This window comes from Pseudoliparis swirei, chromosome 20 (assembly GCF_029220125.1).
Source record: "Pseudoliparis swirei isolate HS2019 ecotype Mariana Trench chromosome 20, NWPU_hadal_v1, whole genome shotgun sequence".
NCBI lineage: Eukaryota > Metazoa > Chordata > Actinopteri > Perciformes > Liparidae > Pseudoliparis > Pseudoliparis swirei.
This window is the reverse complement of record NC_079407.1, coordinates 16,324,180-16,344,449: the sequence shown is the minus strand read 5'-3', so window position 1 is coordinate 16,344,449 and position 20,270 is coordinate 16,324,180. Positions and strand designations below refer to the sequence as shown.

Here is a 20,270-nt window from a genome sequence, read left to right as displayed (position 1 = left end):
GTGTGTACTGATATCATGTCGAATTCATTTTAAAAAGTGCCGAAGTTTGCCATCTAGCGGATTGTCTCAGGCATTACACTGGGATGCGATGTTCTTTCCATTACATCGTTCCAGTGTCAACTATATGTAAATACATTGTAATAAAAAAGTGACACATTAGTTATTGAAGATTTTGTTTGTTTATTTTAGTTTTGTCTTATGCCAAGTAGTTCAATTAATAATTAAAATGTTATACTTCAACAGTGGAACAAATTGCGATCGCCTTGATTTAGCATACATTTAACATATTGTGATACATATCGTTGTCAGGAAACTATTTTTTTAAATAATGAAACAATGTTGACTAATCCTAGACATATGAATGTCTAACTTTATATGTACATATAGTCATGTTGGAGGATTTTTAAAATAATTAACTGATCTTAATTTACATTAGCAAGTGAAACAACCACACATAAACAAAATAAAGTTGTATGAGTTTGTTATAAATGTATATGATTCAAAGCATTTCAGCAGAAATTAAACTTGTTGCTAGTAGTTGTAAATATTTACATCATCAGGGTCGACTATGGATCATGACAAGAAGTTTTAAGGTATTCAAATATTGTTAAGGGTTATATTTACACTAGTATCTAAACATCATCATTTAAACAAGACTTGGTTACATCTTTTAAGGATGAGCATTTTGAAAAGTGGTTCATAAAGTAACTTAAAGCATATTAATATGTAAAATAAATTCACCATGGTGCAGTAGGTGTTGTTAGAACTATTAAAGAAAAACTATAGAGATTTGCCTTTGTACATGGCCACAGTGGGGTTTTATCCAGCAGCATGAACTTGGGCATTGAGGTCACATGTAGTACAGATCATTCACATTTGAGAACTGCTGCATGATTTCTATTGTTAACTGAATTTAAAAAATGTAGACCAAGACTGTCACTTTAATTTGGCACACATACAGACCACATCTTGTTGTTGTGCATTGTACAAAAGTTGAAATGTAACATTTCACAAAACATAGGAATGTGTGTATAGGCGAAGGTATCCGTACATGAGACACTAAGGCTAAAACAATGCACTTACAGCTCACTGATTTGAACACGTAGGAGCACATGTGCTTGTCTGGCTCCTTTAAGGACCTAAGAGCATAATCATATAAATATGTGGGAAATGCTTTCATCCCTCTCTTCCCCTTGTGTAGTATCAAAGCTGTTAACATCAGGTGATTGTGTGGTTGTACAGTCAGCACTTAGTCCTTGAGTTTCTAGTCAGAAGTATTTATCTTCAGAGGTCGAAATGATCATGAACTCCCGGCTCTTAAAGTCCCACACTGCTGTGAGATGGAAGGCCATATTGGAGAAGACCACAAGATACTCAAACAGGGCAAATAAAGTGTAACCTGTTAAAAGAAGAAACAGAGCTACATGATGAACATACATATTTGGTGTCATTTTCATTTAAGCACTGTTATCTCTCCTTACAGATGAGATCCGATGATCAAACTGACTTAAAAGCCTACTTACTTCCCGATTCGCAGTACATGGTGTGTTTCCAGTAAAAGAATCCGGCGAAAGCACAGAAGGATACGTTCAGAAGTAAGAAGCGTACTTTCCAACAGTGAGACTTGGCATCCTGTATGGAAGATGAAAAACAACAACAACATAAAAGCAGAAATTAACGGACATACTGCAAATGGCAGTCTGTTGTGAGAAGTTGGCATTATTTACCTCAGGGCTTAATGAATACTTCTTAATAGTCTTCCATAAACGGCAGGTTATCAGCATGTAGATAAGGGAACTGACAAGGAAGAGCACAAAGCCTTCCTTATGGACAACTAAGAAGAAAAAATAGAGAGAGAGGACGTGTTGTCATTGTAATAATTAATCTCCAAATAAAAGACTTCTAGTCAATGCATCAGTGGGTTATACCTATATAATTTATTAATCCCCAAGAGGAAATTAGTTCTCTGCATTTAACCCATCCTTAGTTATTAAGGAGCAGTGGGATGCAGTGAAGCACCCGGGAAGCAACTGGGGGTTCAGTGCCTTGCTCAAGGACACTTTGACTTGCAACTAATGGGGAGAGCGGGGATCGAACCCACAACCTTGCAGTTGCAGGACGGCCCTCTTACCCCGCTGAGCTACAGCCGCTATACCATACTTTAAAGAAGTGAAAGCATAAATATTGTATTTTATTTCTTTTGCAATGTATGGGTTATTCACTTCACAGAATATTTCAGTTTAGAATAGAAATTAGGCTAGTTTTCAATTTGCAAATCAACTTCTCTACTCTGTATAGTAAAGCACCAGCATTTCAAAGCCTTAAAATGCATTCAAACAATTGCAAAACAAATCAAAATCTCTGTTAACCTAAAATGTAACTCAAAGGGAAAGCAGAGGTTTGAATGAAACCTCTCCAATAATAACCATGGATTACTCACAGTATGTTTCACTTGATGACACATATGTGAGGAGCAAGAGGCCAAGGTTTTCACAAACAGAAAAGGCCAGGCTGAAGCAACTGAATAAACTCTCCGGGAACTTCGAGGTAAAACGTGTCTTGTACAATTTGAAGTAGGTAAACGCCACCAGGAGCCTCGGAGCCGAGTGCAGTCCGATACAGAACCGCCATATGTGGCACTCAGGGCTCAGGCTTATTGAGGCACTGATAGATGGCAGGTAATTGGGGACCTGGAAACACATGATTTAGTACAACATGAGCATTTCAAGAAAAACATGGCTGGGGCATTTTGCAGAATAAGAAATTACCCGACAATGTGTACCAGTAGAGTCCTCATAATGAAGAACAGAGGATATGAAGATGCAGGTTATTAGTCCAAGTAGTGGTAGGCACACAGTACACACAACAAAGGTGCTGAATGATACCCTGATGACCAGGGGCCTCTCATGCCCTAAAATACTGGAGGCTTGTAGCATCTTGGTCTGAAACAGTGGACAATGCATGTGACTCGATTAACTTCCTCCAAATACAGTATACATATGAGGTATTTATGAATTATAAAAAAATGTGTGCTCATGTATATGGTGTAAATGTATTCACTCAGGTATGTTTGGGACATTTTTAACGTGTATGCATGCATTGACTGAACATCTACATTCTGATAAACGGAATCAACCTACCTAGATTGATGTTTGATTGATGTTTACCAATAACTGCCGCCACACATTGCACGCGCTCGGCTTGTCAATAACTACGCTATTACAATAACATTCACGACATCACGCTATCATGATAGCATGCAGTGGTTTAAAAAGACCTGGGGATCATGCGGCCAATGCTACATTCCTGTGACACTTTTTGAATCCAATAAATGACACTCGATTGCTCCCAAAAGACGACCCGCGGATGCAGCATCCTCGCCCTTGTGCGACAGATTGGCGTGATGGAAACACAGGCAGGGCACGGAAACCATCAGCACCCGGAAGAGAAAGCGGAGGAGGAGGGGGAGAGGGCTGAGGATGCTGCGTTTGGGCGGCGCAGCTGTTCAGAGATGATGCCCAGATCACAGAACATAGGCTAACGTTAAATGAGCTATACAAGATGTATTTTATAAATAATAAGTCACAATGTTAATACACATAGTCTACATCTATAGGGACTAAACCAATGATCCATTTGTATTTTTGCGGGGGTTTTCCACATATATTCTATCAAAGACATATTTGTACGTGATGTGTGTATTACGTGTGCTGAACACGTGGTGCAGCCCCGCCTCTCCTCGCGTCCTTCTCACACTCAACGGCCTTCAGGAACAGCTGCGATCCCGCTCAGTCTGATGTGCTGCTCCTCTGCTCGTGGTCTTTCGTGAATGAAACTCTTTCGGCACACAGCAGCCCAGATGCTCTTGGGATCGAAATAATTTGTTTCAGCAAGATGAGACGATGGAGAACCCAAACGTTGTGTCACTTGCTTCTGTTTGTCAGTATTTTACCAAGTAAGTTTCCATTCATTTTATTTATTTGAACTGATCCCATGTGCTCTAAAATGATGCATTTTAAATGTTCTACTGTTTAGTGCAGTTTTATGTTGATTCCAGATAGAAAACTCTCGAAGATGTGCCCTCAAAGATGCCAAACATTTTTAAAACATGTGCATACAATATTGTCTATTAACTCTGATCCGCAGAGCTCTAACAATGCCATTGTCTTACAGTCACATTTCATGGATCATTAATTTCCTCCCAGATTACCATTTCTCTTCCAAGCAAGCCCACAATCCGAAAACCAGTTGTTCAGGGATTTGCTGGACACAAACAAGGTCTGTGGGATTATGATCCCACGGACCTTGTTTGTATCCAGCTCAGAGGCTTTATAGAAACAGCGCTTTAGGGTTAACATCTGGCTGGCCCAAACCCATTGTTGACAGGAAGACAAGCTCCAGTTAGAACACACTAGTGTTTCCATTTTAAAAATAGTCATACATCTCTAATCAGGGTTGCTGGTAATTTATAAGAAACAGGAATAATGTCCTTATTAAAACGATCATATCGAGACATGTTTAACTCCACATGGGAGCAGAGAAGGTCACTGCTGGCTGATATGTGTGAACTCTTTCTAGAGCTTTTTACTGTGGCAATATGACATCCCTCTTTGTCCCCTTCCGCCATCTGTCATGTATTCACATATTCTCCACAGCATCCACATCGCTGCATTTACTCTGAATGTCAATGGTCAGATTGATCAAACTCATCACATCCGAATATTCTTTGCAGAAAATACCTTCCCTGACTAAATAAATATATAGAAAAGTAATGTGGCACAATGAACTGAAACACAACATGTGCTGTTTTGGCAATATGACTGTAAACCATTTATCTCCCTGTCTTAGCCTGTTGGTGTGCTCAGGGGAAATACGCTCAGAAGCTCCTGAGTGATTTGTTCACCAACTACACTAGTGCGCTGAGGCCTGTGGAGGACACAAACACCGTACTGAATGTGACCCTGCAGATTACTGTCACAAATTATCGACATGGTAAGCCACCAGATCTGTGAAGATAGCCACTCAATAATGCCATGTTGATATTTGATCAAATCCCGGTTTTACCTGCTTCACCTCCCAAGTTGTGAAGTATGTTCTATAATTTTTAATGTTTTACAGGATGAGCGAAACCAAGTTTTGACTGCATATTTATGGATACGGCAAGTGTGGGTTGATGCACACCTCAAATGGAATAATGATGATTACGATGGACTCGATACCATCCGCATACCTATTAGTTATGTATGGAGACCTGATATAGTCCTATACAGTATAACAAGTAGGTCGGACTGGTATTGAGTTAATCATTCATCATCCCAGTGTGTCCTCTTTTGATCAGAATTAAAGGCACAAGCTGGGCAGTCCTTGAAGCCCTTATTCATAGGAGTGTCCAGGCCTCTGTCTGTTTTTTATACCGAAGAATGCTGAGAAACCAAAAATTACAATTTCAGTCAGAGGTATGACTTTTATGACAAAAAGGAAGGAAGTATTGCCTTAGTGGTAAAGCACTTAGAAATGACCTGATAACAGCTATATGTACATTAACATGGAGACACATGGAAACACAAACACTGAGCATTACTGAAACAATATAAAATGCAGACATCACTGAGGAACGAGTGCAACTCTCCTCTCAGTTGGTGCACTTGTGCCTTTATATCCTGATCAAGTTTCTTTGTCCACCTTTTCCAGGACATTGCAACTGCTCCCCTTAATTATTTCTTAAAGGTAGCCAACATATCTGAAAGCGCTCTTCGAATCAACATTTTCTTTGTTTTTTAGTGCCAATGACCACTTCACTGGCTCCATGGACACCAATGTGGTGATCCGGCATGATGGCCAGATTATGTGGGATTCCCCTGCAATCACAAAGAGCTCCTGCAGAGTGGACGTGTCTTTCTTCCCCTTCGATGCTCAGCAGTGCAGGTTCACATACGGCTCCTGGACCTACAGCGGTAACCAGCTGGACATCCTGAACGCCTTGGAGAGCGCTGACCTGGCTGACCTGGTAGAAAATGTGGAGTGGGAGGTGCTGGGAATGCCGGCCAAGAAAAATGTTATTCAGTATGGCTGCTGTGCAGACCCTTACCCTGATGTGACCAACACACTGAAGCTGAATAGGAGAGCGTCCTTTTATGTCTACAACTTGCTCATACCATGTGTGATGATCTCTTTCCTGGCACCACTGGGCTTCTACCTACCCGCTGACTCGGGAGAGAATGTGTCTTTGGGTGTCACCGTGATGCTGGCACTCACTGTCTTTCAGCTCTTGGTTGCAGAGATCATGCCACCATCTGAGAATGTGCCACTTATTGGTAAGGAACCTAAAATGGGGTCAAATCCAAAAATGGTGTGATCACTGCGAGTAGCGACTCTTTGTTGAGTACCCTCTCTCCTTTGCTTCCACAGGAAAGTATTATATTGCAACGATGACCATGATCACGGCCTCAACTGCCCTGACCATCTTCATCATGAACATACACCACTGTGGTCCTGATGCCAAGCCTGTTCCCAAGTGGGCCAAGAAAGTCATTTTGCAGTACATGGCCAGAATGTGTTTTGTCTATGAAGTCGGGGAGAACTGCTTGTCACCGCAGCCGGAGAATCAGAAGCCTCCACCGGTAAAGAACACCAACTGCAGCATGAATGGTCAGGCAGGACCGGGCAGAGAGGACTGCGTCTTCCAAATGGAGAGAACACAAAGAGACAGTGGGCTCCTTGAACAGCGAGGAGAGGGAAGACATGGATCAGATGATGAGCCCAATAGGCTCCATTGGGAAGAACCCCACCAACAACTACACTGCTTGGAATAATGGCATTTTCATGAGCATGGACTGTGGAGAGGCAGGGGGTCAGAGGAGAAGCAGAAAGGGAGGAGTGAGCGATGGAGAGAGAAGAACCAGAGAGGTTTCCTGCTACAGCCAAAGCAACGAGAGGCAGCTACTGCGTAACATTGAGTACATAGCCAACTGTTACAGAGATCAGAGGGCAACACAGAAAAGGACTGGGGAGTGGAAGAAAGTAGCTAAAGTTTTAGACCGCTTCTTCATGTGGATATTTTTCATCATGGTGTTTTTCATGAGCCTTCTCATTTCTCATCATGGCCAAAGCCATCTAACAGCAGATCTGAGAAGCTTCTCTTACTGACAGTTTTACTTTACCCTATAATTTAATTAACACTCAGTAAGGGTCTATTCTGGAGGCTACCATCACCCACCTATCTGAAGTCCTAATTATTAGAATTAGATATGTAATACAATTTGTGTTCATTGGTTTCGTTGGTGAAAACTTATATCCCCCAACTTTTGTCCCAATACTGTATGACAGTTAGTAGGCTCAGCAAAGAAATAGCATGTCAGTTAATCAACACATGTTTCAACAATTGTGTGTTTTTTATTTTAGATAGATACAATGTAGATTAGTTTCTTTGTGACACTATTTCATTGTGTCTGAAACAATAAGTCAACAGAGTCAAAGATGCAACCCAAAGCAGTGACAATTAAATAATCCATCTTTTCTTTTAGCATAAAAGGGACACATTTAAAACCTATTATTTATATGGAAGAATAGAAAATACCCAATTCACACATAAGCTTGAGGTAGTAATTGTTGCATTTTGTATTATGTATTATACTGTGACAGACTTTAGGAGGGGGTGGACAAGATGAAATTTATTAATCCCTCATGTGGAACATTTTATTTTACTCGTATGACATGAATCTGTGAAATAAAGAGAATCGTTCAAGTTTACAGAACAGTAAATAAGCCAAGCGGTACAAACACAAAAGCTTCTGTACGTCAAACCATAGCAAGAGAAAACAGCGTCTTCATTAGCTCACACAGATTATCGATTAAATCAACTGGATTATCACCATTTGAGCTTCTCTTCATGTGAGTATTATCCTGGGTCTTTATGTAGCAAAGCGGGCCATGACTCATTATTCTAAACCCAAAGGAGAGTACAAAGTTTACACAGCACAACTGTGCTTCTAATCTGTGATTTGCGGGGAAAAACAGTTGAGACCTCTGGTTGACCTTTCATCAAGAGATCCTCTTACCTCTTTACATAATTGAAAAGACATGGAAAGCATTTCATTTTTTATTTACTATGTCACTTTAGGATTTTGTCGTTTAATGAGAAAGGCAAAATCAAGTTAAAAAAGTTACCTCAAACACCTCAACAAGCAAACGGCTGTTAATTTGGGAAATGTTGAGTATGTATATGAGTATAATGGCTATGTGTTTTGGGTAGGCTAAAATAATTGTAAGCACAACAAGTCATGTTTTTTTTTGTTACTGTATTATTGTAATGTAGTGACACTTTTCATCTTATATGAGTTGATTTCAGTAATGGTCTGTTTAAAATGTGAACATGAAACATGACCATTATCCCTGTGACTCGGAGAAAACAAATACATGACAATACACTAATCTTATCATGATACTCCTTATTGTAGTAAACCGTTTCTGCAAGGCCAATAGAAATTATGATTATAGTGATTTTCATGTTATTCTAGCATTAAGACACAAGAGGTTGGAAGAGAGCTTGTTACTGGGGTTGAGGACACGGGGGTCAGTCAACTATTGCATTGTCTATTGTTTATGATGACACTTTGCAATGTTGAGTTTAAAAATGTAACTTGCAAATAGCACAAATGTATCCATAAACCACATCGAATTTGGTAACAGATGACAATGAATATAATAAATAAATAAAAGATTATGCAGAAAGATTTGCAACTTAAATAAAAATGGTTTCAAAAGAAACAGTTGTAACATGTGTCATGTGTCTCTATGTCCAAAATCACAAACTATGTGGAGGTCACTTTTCTTTGCAATACTTGGATAATTTTATTACGCAATGACCTTGATTGAATTCCATAAATGATTGGATTTAAATTAGAAGGGACCACATGAAAAAAAATATAGGCAATTTTTCTTAAATCTGGATAATTTTTAAAACGATGCAATATAATTGTTAAGAACCCCGAAGAGATCATGATAAGATAAAGAACAAGGTGGCTGGCACAGGTTTGAAGTGCTTTGTTATTCAGCTCTTTGTTTTTCCTGATCCAGCAGATGGCAGCTATTCTGAAATAGGTCACAGCTATGCTTCCCATTGAGCAGCTGAACAGCAAAACAGTGAAAAAGAGTCCATAGACATTGTTGATTAACACATTCTCGCAGGAAAGCTTAAACAGTGACGCGTTGTCACAGTAAGCATTTTGTATAAGCGACCGACAGCGGGACAACCTCACTGTGAGACCTATCAAGACAGACACCAGCACTAAGGACACCGCCCATGCAGTTGCTGACAGCACAACCACAGCTTTGGTGGTCATAATGGAGTTGTACCTCAAGGGGTGGCATATCGCCACGTATCTGTCGATTGCCATAATGATGAGAATCAAGTGTGAGGCGGTTCCGAACGTGTGGCTGTAAAAGGCTTGAATCACACACTGGTTGTAGGTGATTAACCGCTCTGTTGAAATGATGTGAGCCATCAGCTGAGGCAGCAGGACTGTGTTACCCATGAGATCATTGATGGTAAGGTTACAAAAAAGAACGTACATGGGCTGGTGCAAACTCTTCTCAGTGATGATCAGCACAAGGAGTCCAATGTTGGAGCAAAGCAGGGTAAAGTAGACAAGCAGCAGAAAGAAAAACAGAGGGTATATGAACTCTGGGGATATATCGAAGCCTTGGATCTTTAGGATATTACTTGTCATATTGCTTTCCATTCCGGTTGAACTGATGAAATTCAGAAAAGAGATTTTTCAGAGGCTTTCATCGTGATGGCTGTATCAAACATTTTGAGTAGCATATTAGGTACATTTTGTTATTAATTGCACAATGCATTCATTCTTAATCTCAATAACACAAACTGAAAGAGTTAAGTAAAGTAGAATATGAATAATAAATGCATTACGAATGAGAATACAAGAAAAGCATCAACTAATTAAATAATTAATACTTTGTTTAAAGATAATACTTACTTATTGGGCGATTAATTTCAGTCTCCTCCTGCAGAAATACTGAGCACAAATGTGTTCCTTGATGGTCGGAACAATTACATTCTGAACACAACATTAAGGATGAATGTCACTTTATGCACATTGAAGTGACACTAAATAGTATATCTGCTTCGTCCCCCCAGTGTGACAGGACGGGGCCTGTGATCGGCGCTGTAATGGCTGAAGGACCGGGCTGGCTGCTTGTCGGTGCTGGTCACCTCCTGCCCCCAATGGCTGGGCTTAGATCACCCAGTCTTTGGCTTACCTCCCCTCCCCCCTTCCTACTCGTTGCAATTTATGTTTAAGATGTATGTGCTTATGTGCTAAGGTGTTTTTTTCCTGCTCCCACACTGTACCCCTAGGGGCATAGTCGGGGGGTTGTTTTTTTCTCGCCTCTCTTCCCTCATGTTATGCTGTAATCTTCCATCCCCTTTCTTTTCAATTTCGTTGCTTCTGTACCTGTACTCTATGCAATGACAATAAAACCCATATCATATCATATCACAATGATGACACTAAATATTATACCACAATGCTGCCAAGTGTTATCCTTCACATTAATGCTCAACTAAACCTGCAAATCTCCTGCCTGTGGAGGTGGGAACCACAACTCAGTGGCCAGATCTTGATCTCTTTTATGTTCAGCGTAAAATGTGACGTCAATCCACTGTCCTCACCACCAGAGCGCCAGCTTTTCATCTAACGAAGGGTGAAGCTCTTATTGGGGTCAGGAATCTTAAATTAGAATTTTAATTGAGCTTGTTTAGACACAGAAACACAATTCAAAATGGGCCCTGACACAAACCCGTCATGTGAAGGGTCTTCCAGATCAAGTGTCCTCTCTTTTGTGTGGTTGTCATGGAACACGTTCGTATAAATGTAGTTCTACCCATGCAAACATGTGCAAAGTAAAATCAGAGATTTAATTACATGTCAGCAAAACTGGGTTTAAAATGTTTGACAGTCTTTCTGAACTCTGTGCAATGACATTACAATTGAATCTAAATCTTAATTGTTATCAGTATATATATATATACATATATATATATATATATATGTATATATGTATATCAGTGTGACATATTAATTATGCAACTAATTGAATGGCTTCTAATTTGTCAAATCTGATTAATTATAAATATGTTACAGTGGATTCAGTAATGGCAGCAGAGAAAAATGTCTGTGGGTCAATATGTATCCGTATTAATATGTATATGCAAATCTGTGGGACAACTTAGGGTTCACAGTTTGCCTAACCTGATAGGGGGAACCCCAAAAGAAAGTGCAGTGTGCAAACGTTACAAAGAAAGGCAACAGTTAGCAGATTCACACCGTGCACTTTGCTGTAAGGCGAGATAACTATTAACTGAACTGAAAAAGAGGGTCAAATCAATTATTAATGCACTCAAGGGTCCATTGTGTCACTTTCTCCTGGGTGAGATGATTAGTCTTTTCATAGTGTCCTAATGTCCAAACAGCTTGTTTGTCTGTACAAACCAGGTCCTTGTTCCCAAAGGCCGGATGTTTCAATTATTATATTACTTCTGGGACACAGGAAACGTGCACAGATAGAGCCCTATGGCGCTCAAGCACCAGCCCTTTTGCCCTGGATGAGAAAAGTGCCCTTTTTGCTGGAGCCCACTTTTTTTCTTCATTAATAAGTATTTAAGAATAAAAAATAGTCTCTGTCATCAAGTCCTCCCAAATGTGTTTGGATATCTGTCGGGGCATTTATTGGAGTTCTTGTGAGAATTTCGCCCCGACATGCTCCGCGGCGCTCACGAGCCCCCGCCGCGCCCCTCCCTCCTCCTCCTCCACTTCCTCCTCCGCGCAGTGCTCCTCGCGCCACCAAACGGCTGCACCTCCTTCTCCTCTGACCCGCAGCATCAGACACACAGGTCATGAGTCATGACGGTGTTTGTCCCCTGACGTTGTTTGGTGATAAATTAACCACAACTGAAAATATTACGTCACAACTGGTCCGACGTTTCCTAAAAAAAATAAACAAACACAAATTCCCGAAATCCGTGATTTCAAAGCCTAGTCCAGCTGTTTACTGACGTCATGTTTGAGAGAGAGAGATATATAAATAGAGATAGATAGATAGAGAGAGAGAGAGATCTGTTTTATAAATGCCATTTAGACAATTTCGATAGTATGTTGAATTTATTAATTCATTTTATAAATGTCACAATAATTCACAGCTAGAACAGAGCAGCTAAACTATGCTAACAATAGCTCTCGGTGTCATGCTATCCATGTGCCACATTGTTTTATGTGGTATGTTTCTCTTTGTTTTGTCTCTTCCAGTTTTACAAAGATCAATCTTGAATGAGTAATTGCAGAGGGTGAAAAGAGTAAACGCAAGAAAAAACTAAACTTGTAATAGCCTCTTACTAACCAAGAGTGATGTCATGCTGGGAAATATCAGATTGAGGCCTTATAACGTTTTTACAGAAGTTTGATATTTCCCGGCATGACCGAACGGTCGAGGTTAGTACGTTGTTTATTATATGGCATTTTTGGCTCCTATTATTTTGTAAATGAAAATAAATTGTTAATAGAAAACATGTTATTTTGTTCAACTCTCATGTCTTCTCACGACACAATGTGTTTCAAGTGTTGCTTGCAACCAACTCCTTAACTTGGAGAAATCATTTTGGCGATGGGTGCCCTTTTTTTTGGTTTGAGCACCTGCCCCCCAAAATGTCTGTGCACGTGCCTGCTGGGACATATAAACAAATATAAAAAATACTGTCAAATATGTGATGCATTTCTTTTTTATTGAGCCTTTTGTCGTATCAATTCAAACTGAATAGTTCGTAAAGCATGGCAGTTTAATTGTGAGAAAACAAAGCAAAACATAAGTTGTGATAGTTTTACCCCAAAAAGGAATTTAATTTGCTGGAATATTTTTCCATATTAGCACGTTTAAAGTAGAGATTAAATTTAAGGAATAGAATGTGTGCAGGTTGTATGTGTCACATGCAGCCTCACATGTTACAGCCTCCCTCAGGAGGTATTAAACAACATCCTTCATCCGAAAACAACAAGGAATTACCAATTGTCCAGGGATTAATTACAATGTGAGACAGTTAATAATACCTCTTCTAACTACATCTCAATGGGGCTCATTAATAAATGTGTTTTGACCAAGTTATGAGACATTGAGCTGATGTCATTTGTAGTGTATCATAGTAACATAATATTGCTGAAGGAGGTTAAGTTTGAAAAGATCATATTAGTATGCTTTTTGTTGTGTGATACCAATAAAAGAAATTACAGGTAATGGGAACTAAAGAAGAGAAGACTTCAGAGAAGGTTTGGAGTAAGATTTCCAGATGCCAGGCCTTCCGAGCAGTGTGGTCTTAAAATGAAAACAACAGGCAGCTCTATTATCGGATTTATACAATTCAAACTCTGAAACAGACGACACAAAGAGGCTGGCCTCTGTTGATTAATGAAGAGACTATGATACATTGAGCTAACTGAATAATTGCTGTAATAAAATAAAAATGAATATACTGTACCTACAGCGAAAGCATCCAAAGATTTTTTTAAGGCAAATAAGTGGAATGTTCTGCAACGGCCAAGTCCATCACGTGATCTGAATCCAATGGAGATGCATTTCACTTGCTGAAGACCAAACTGAGGGGACAATGCCCCAAGAAGCATCAGGAAGTGAAGACAGTGGCAGTAGGGGCCTGGCAGAGCGTCACCAGGGATGAAACCCAGCGTCTGGTGATGTCTCTGGGTTCCAGACTTCAGGCTGTCATTGACTGCAAAGGATTTCCAACCAAGTATTACAATTGACAATTTTAATGATGATTATGTTAGTTTGTCCAATTACTTTTGGTCCCTTAAAAAGGAGGTGACACGAAAAAAGATGTGTTGGAATTCCTACACCGTTCACCTGATGTAAAGACCCTCAAATTAGAGCTGAAAGTCTGCTCTTAAAGCACATCGTGATGTTTCATTCAAAATCCATTGTGGTGGTGTACAGAGCCCAAATGATGAAAATTGTGTCAATGTCCAAATATTTATGGTCCTGACTGTATGTGATTGAAAAACTATGGTATACTGAAAAATAAATGAACATTATCAAAGTTATGGTTTTATTTTTAGTTCATCTTTATTGTCCTGGCAGAGGAAATGTGTTATGCTTCCAGGTTCACAAAATCAGAACACAAAAAGACAACATCAACCACACACCAACACAATAAAACACTGGGCTAGAGCAGGGAAATGGAAATGTTGTACACACACAGTTTCTCATCAAGACAAATACCCAAACATTTATATTTACCTCGAACAGCGGTTGACAGTGACTTACTGAAGTAACTTATCATGCTTTTGTTTTAAAGCTTTTCACATGAAGGACACATTTGAACTCCTCTTCCTCTATTATATTAATGACATTTTTCTGATTCTCTCTCTGCTTGAATGCAGTTGGTCATAAAATAAGCTTCAGCTCTGGCTTTCTGAAAGTGATCACATTATATATGACTGCTGTTGTTGCTATAATACATTCCTCTGTGTTCTTAGCTAAAGTGTGAAGGAGAGGTACCGCAGGTGCTTCCTTCCTGCTGCTGTTAGGCTGCACAGCCGGCTCTGCTCCCATTAAATATGTTATTCTGTATAGATATATCATATTTCAGCTTTTACCTTTTCTTTTCCTTTACCCTATACTGCTGTAATCCTCTAAATGTTCTCACTGAGGCTAATGAAGGATTATCTTGTTTTATCTTCTGGACTTGCTAGCCTTCACTTATTCTCTTTTTTGTTTTTACCGATGGCATTTGGGAATTGATATTTGAGGGCAGCTCTACACTTTAACACCATCGTCACAACAATTCATAACTTTATTTATTTCTGCTGTTGTACCATAGCTTCATTGTTAAGTCATTTGAGGACACACATATTTAGATATAATTTATAAAAGAAAAAAAAGAGTATTTATGATGGACAAACTAAGGATTTAATAAAAATGCTGGGTTTCAATAGGTTGTTTTTCTAAACAAAGGTTTTTATTTTTGAGCCAGTGTGTTTTCTGCCACCATCTACAGGCCGAGGGGGATGTGTTTAGGCCTAAAGGAAACCTCTTTAGACACACCTCTGGTGAATATCTTTGTGGAAGTACTGTGTTCTGTAGTGGAAAGCCAATGACTCTCCCAGAGGCACAAGTGACGTGAACAATTTATGTCTCTTTAAACATCACATAAAGCAGGATGGGCAGCTTAGTTCTCAACAGTTCATTGTGATAGCGTTCGATGCAATTTCTGAGGATGACATTTCCTCCATGTATTTCTTAATGATCTACAGTAAGCGGAGAAAACAATGGAGAACACATCTTTCTGGTTCAGCTCTGAGTTAACCCTCGACACATTTGTTATTCCACCTGGAGGAAAGTATCCCATATTTGTATTTGGTATGGCGATTTATTTATTTAGCATCGTTTGCAACCTGACCTTGTTGAGTTTGATCATTCTAAAGAGCAACCTTCACAACCCCATGTATTTCATCCTGTTTAGTCTTCCCCTCAACGACTTGATAGGCATAACTGCAATGTTACCAAAGGTGCTTTCAGACATCGTGACAGAGACAAACAAGGTTGACTATCATCTCTGTGTTTTACAAGCGTTCTTGCTCCACATGTACGGTGGCGGAGTTTTGCTTATTCTTGCAGCAATGTCTTTTGATCGTTATGCTGCCATCTGCATGCCGTTACGCTACAGCTCCGTCATGACCTCCAGAGTTGTCTTTGGTATTATCGCTCTAGTTTGGGGTCTTGACTTTGTCTTCATTGTATCTTTCTTCATTTTACAGACAAGGCTTCCCAGGTGTAAATATGTGATTATGAATGTATTCTGTGACAACCCATCTCTTCTGAAGCTCACGTGCGGAAACACGGCTATTAATAATATCGTAGGTCTATTTAACACAGCTGTCATGCAAGCTCTAAGTTTGTCTATTCAGGCTTTTTCTTATGTGAAGATTCTGATCGCATGTGTGGTGACAAGGAGGTCTGATGTAAAAACAAAAGCTGTCAACACGTGTGTTGCACAGTTGCTCATATTAATTACTTTTGAGATAGTGGCAACTTTCACAATTTTATCACATAGGTTCAGAAATGTCTCAGCTAACTTGCAAAAGATAATGGGCATGCTGATATTTCTTGTACCTCCGCTTCTGAATCCAATTGTATATGGGCTGTATACAAGTGAAATACGAAACACTCTTAAGACAGTCTTAAAAAAAAGATTGGGCTACCAGCGCTGACATGTTGTCTTATTGATCAGCAAATCAATTCAAAACACTGTTAATGCAAACAATAGCAGCTATGCATGAAACTAACAAGTGCACAAACCTAAAATCCCTTTCGACCATTTTTCTTCTTCTTGAAAATTCTGTATTTTACTGGAGGACAGGAAGTTTTACTCTGGATATTTTTGATGAAATATTTTTTTTCTGTAAGGTGGGAAATTATTTTCTTTTCTGTCTACTGGGGTGTATTGTAAGGTTGTGTTCTGTGTGTACTCTGTGTCTCCTCGGTGTCTACTGTGTCTTCTCTGTCTCCTGTTTCCTTGATCGTTTCATCCCCTTCACCTGCCCTCAGCCTCTCCTGTCTCCTTGATTGTGTCATTCCCTACACCTGCCCTCAGCCACTCTTGTCTCGTTAACGTCTCATGTCGTACACCTGTTTCCATGTCGGACACCCATTTTCTCCCCTAAATATTGAGCCACTCTTTCCCTTGTCTGTTGCTGGATTGTTGTCTTTTTTCCGTCGTCCTGTCTGTCGTATCTGACCCTGCCTGCTTCGACCCTGCCTGCCTGCCCTGAACCCCGATTCTCTGCCTGCCCCTCTTTGGATGTTTTTTTTTGTGTGGAAAATTTTGACTCATTTAAGAGCATCTTTGTGTTAATCTACACTAAGTCCTCAATTCCTCTGCGCATGAGCTCCTGCACCTCGCTACCTGTGACATAGCCCTGACATGTATAGCACTTTGCTTTGTTTAAGTACAATGGAGATATTCGCCTCATGCTGCACATAGTTTAAGAGGAAATACATAATTCATTCACTACATTTGAATTTAAAGCCTTTTGTAAAACTATTTTAGGCATTTAGTCTGTTCTTTATTTGTATGTTGAAATACCGTTTGCTCTAAATGTTCACAATTGCACTTACTCACATCCATTAATCAATAACACTGTAACACCTGCAACCCACGACTGTGGGTCAGTGGGTAGCAGGTCCGTCTTTCAATCAGGGGTTTGGAGGTTCAATCCCCGCCCTAGTCATTGTGTCCTTGAGCAAGACACTTAACCCTAAATTGCTCCCTGTAGCTGCATCTACGGTGTATTATTGTACCACGATTGTAAGTCGCTTTGGATAAAAGCGTCAGCTAAAATGACGTAACTGTAATTATTGCAGAGTCCAACATATATTCAAGATGTACAGATGTTTGATGTGTGCTTGATTAATAAAAACAAATAATTCTAAAATATATTTTATGTTTTTCTATAATTTAATGAAAACATTCAACAAAGTTGGAACCAGCTTTGGACTTTCTTATTCAATATTTTACATTCATCCTTATATTGACTTTCAAATCCAGTATACCCTATTTCTTTAAGCCAATTGAGTCTTTACACAAAATGACATCATTTATTCTTGACATATTCTTTCTTTTAATTTGAGTATTACATGTTTTGTGAATGGTTAATTGTTTAATGTTCACGTTCAAGATATGTTTATGAATCTTACCAACCTTTATAAAAGCACTATAAATCACATGAAACAGCCGAGGTGATTTCTCTCCTGGAGACTTCTACTGCATGTCATTGCAATAAATGATGAAGAATACGATGACAGGACGTCATGTGAGAGCCAGACTGTGGAAATGAATCACAATAATGAGAAATATTTCTTTAGAGCACATTGTTTAAAAGTGTTCACATACTGTATTTATTTACTATCATGCACTTTTTTTGTCTGCAAAACCTTTTACATTAATTATTCCCACTGTAATTATTCCAGAGTGATACATAGTTTGCTTTGTGGTCCATTAATAAATAATAATAAAAAAGAAGTCAAAAACATTTTATGTTGTTCAATAATTTAATAATAATATAATTAAAAATGGAAAATAAGTGCCTGTGAAAATAAATATTTGTAAGACTTACTAATGTCAGTGCCATTTAGAGTTTTATTAGCAGGAAAGTCAGTATCACCAGTGGAGGCAGTGGATGCCACGTTCTTTCTGCATATAAAACTTTATCATTTGCAAAATGACGAAGACAACGTTTTTTGGAGCACACATGAAGGCCTGAACACAAAATGCACTTTTTTGGATAATGTTTATTGTTAACAGATTATGTGAAATGCTGAAGTCTTGATCACCAACGAGATAGATCCCCCCGTGGAGTCCAGACCTGGTGGTGGCTGATGAACTGACGGCAGGGAACGATGACAGCGAGTAAACAATGAGTGAGCATGTATGAGAAATGATTGGCCGAGGTATAAGGAATAAATGTCGGGCTTTAGGGGTATGGTCTTCCTGTTTGAACGTGTGCTATCGCTCCATCTGTTAAGGATACCCAATACATAATACAAAAAAATAAAAACAAAAATAAAAATAAATTAAGTGCAGATAGGAGGTTTTCCCCCACTTTTCCTAGATAATTTTGCAGATAGGAGGTATAGCACTTTGGCCATCGATAAGCAACAAGGTCTTATGTGTCATATGGTATCACTAGGGCCAGCTGCAAAATTATTATTACCTTCGCATTGAAAATGCCGGAAGGTTATGTTTTGATCGCCGTGTATTTATTTATTTATTACCTTCGCATTGAAAATGCCGGAAGGTTATGTTTTGATCGCCGTGTATTTATTTATTTATTTATTACCTTCGCATTGAAAATGCCGGAAGGTTATGTTTTGATCGCCGTGTATTTATTTATTTATTTATTTATTTATTTATTTGTATGCGTGTTATTCGCAAATCTCAAAAAGTATTGAACCGAATCGCATGAAATTTGGTGGGATGATTGTTTATTATCCGGGGACCAGTTGATTAGATTTTGGGATCGATCGGGTCAAAGGTCAAAGGTCATGAACAGGTCAAAATCTTTCGCAGAACTTAAGTATTGAACCGAATCGCATGAAATTTGGTGGGATGATTGTTTATTATCCGGGGACCAGTTGATTAGATTTTGGGATCGATCGGGTCAAAGGTCATGAACAGGTCAAAATCTTTCGCAGAACTCAAAAAGTATTGGACCGAATCGCATGAAATTTGGTGGGATGATTGTTTATTATCCGGGGACCAGTTGACTAGATTTTGGGATCGATCGGGTCAAAGGTCAAGGTCAAAGGTCATGAACAGGTCAAAATGTTCTTGAATCGCATAAAATTTGGTGGGATGATTGGTTATTATCCGGGGACCATTTGATTAGATTTTGGGATCAATCGGGTCAAAGGTCAAGGTCAAGGTCATGGAAAGGTCAAACTCTTTTTTAACCATAGCACGATACATTTTTGTCCAATTGGCATGCAACTAATGCCAAAATGTTCATAATTCAATGCCCAATCTTGTGATATGCGAAGGTATGCGCTCTACCGAGTGCCCATTCTAGTTTTAAGATGGCTTATACATTTCTCCATGATAACAATTTATATGGTCTTACTCCAGGGCGGACCACTGTTAATAATAATATACATGTATGTACAGATTTTGCATACATGTGTCATGACCAGTCACACTGATGCCTGGACAAAAGCCGTTCAGACATGTGGCACACATTTAGTTGTTTTCTTATTCTTACTAATGAATACTACCTTTGCACTCATTGCTCAGTGCATCCCTGTACTTTAGAAGGATTCTTGGCGAATCAATCTTATTATTTCCCCCTTTCTTGGACCCAATTATTACCTTCGCATTGAAAATGCCGGAAGGTTATGTTTTGATCGCTGTGTATTTATTTATTTATTTATTTATTTATTTGTATGCGTGTTATTCGCAAAACTCAAAAAGTATTGAACCGAATCGCATGAAATTTGGTGGGATGATTGTTTATTATCCGGGGACCAGTTGTTTAGATTTTGGGATCGATCGGGTCAAAGGTCAAAGGTCAAAGGTCATGAACAGGTCAAAATCTTTCGCAGAACTCAAAAAGTATTGAACCGAATCGCATGAAATTTGGTGGGATGATTGTTTATTATCCGGGGACCAGTTGATTAGATTTTGGGATCGATCG

At 39.2% G+C, this 20,270-nt stretch overlaps 4 protein-coding genes across 5 annotated transcripts; 2 read left to right on the top strand and 2 right to left on the bottom strand.

Annotated features, from left to right (window-relative positions):
• Window positions 1-160: 160 nt before the first annotated feature.
• LOC130210852 (post-GPI attachment to proteins factor 2-like) lies at window positions 161-3,405 on the bottom strand. The gene is made up of 6 exons (XM_056441349.1): window positions 3,141-3,405; window positions 2,769-2,942; window positions 2,441-2,690; window positions 1,728-1,834; window positions 1,524-1,632; window positions 161-1,399 (listed from the first exon to the last, which is right to left on the bottom strand). Exons 2-6 carry the CDS (start codon window positions 2,934-2,936, stop codon window positions 1,269-1,271), a joined length of 765 nt encoding a protein of 254 aa, XP_056297324.1. The 5' UTR covers window positions 2,937-2,942; window positions 3,141-3,405; the 3' UTR covers window positions 161-1,268.
• A 439-nt stretch (window positions 3,406-3,844) lies between these two features.
• Window positions 3,845-8,397, top strand: LOC130210803 (neuronal acetylcholine receptor subunit alpha-9-like). The gene is given in 7 exon segments (XM_056441294.1): window positions 3,845-3,955; window positions 4,849-4,972; window positions 4,974-4,992; window positions 5,119-5,282; window positions 5,782-6,314; window positions 6,409-6,701; window positions 6,703-8,397. Coding segments are annotated over 7 exon segments (1,638 nt in total). The 5' UTR covers window positions 3,845-3,894; the 3' UTR covers window positions 7,147-8,397.
• Window positions 8,398-8,810: 413 nt separating this feature from the next.
• Window positions 8,811-12,273, bottom strand: LOC130210645 (olfactory receptor 52N5-like). 2 transcript variants are annotated; one of them, XM_056441111.1, is made up of 2 exons: window positions 12,238-12,273; window positions 8,811-9,707 (listed from the first exon to the last, which is right to left on the bottom strand). In XM_056441111.1, the coding sequence occupies exons 1-2, from the start codon at window positions 12,271-12,273 to the stop codon at window positions 8,811-8,813; spliced, it is 933 nt and encodes a 310-aa protein (XP_056297086.1). The 2 variants fall into 2 exon arrangements, with proteins under 2 accessions (XP_056297086.1, XP_056297087.1); XM_056441112.1 differs by lacking the exon at window positions 12,238-12,273 and having other exon boundaries at window positions 8,811-9,740.
• Window positions 12,274-15,350: 3,077 nt separating this feature from the next.
• Window positions 15,351-19,888, top strand: LOC130210795 (olfactory receptor 1-like). Its single transcript, XM_056441280.1, has 2 exons — window positions 15,351-15,968; window positions 19,706-19,888. Exons 1-2 carry the CDS (start codon window positions 15,351-15,353, stop codon window positions 19,886-19,888), a joined length of 801 nt encoding a protein of 266 aa, XP_056297255.1.
• The last annotated feature ends 382 nt before the right edge of the window (window positions 19,889-20,270 follow it).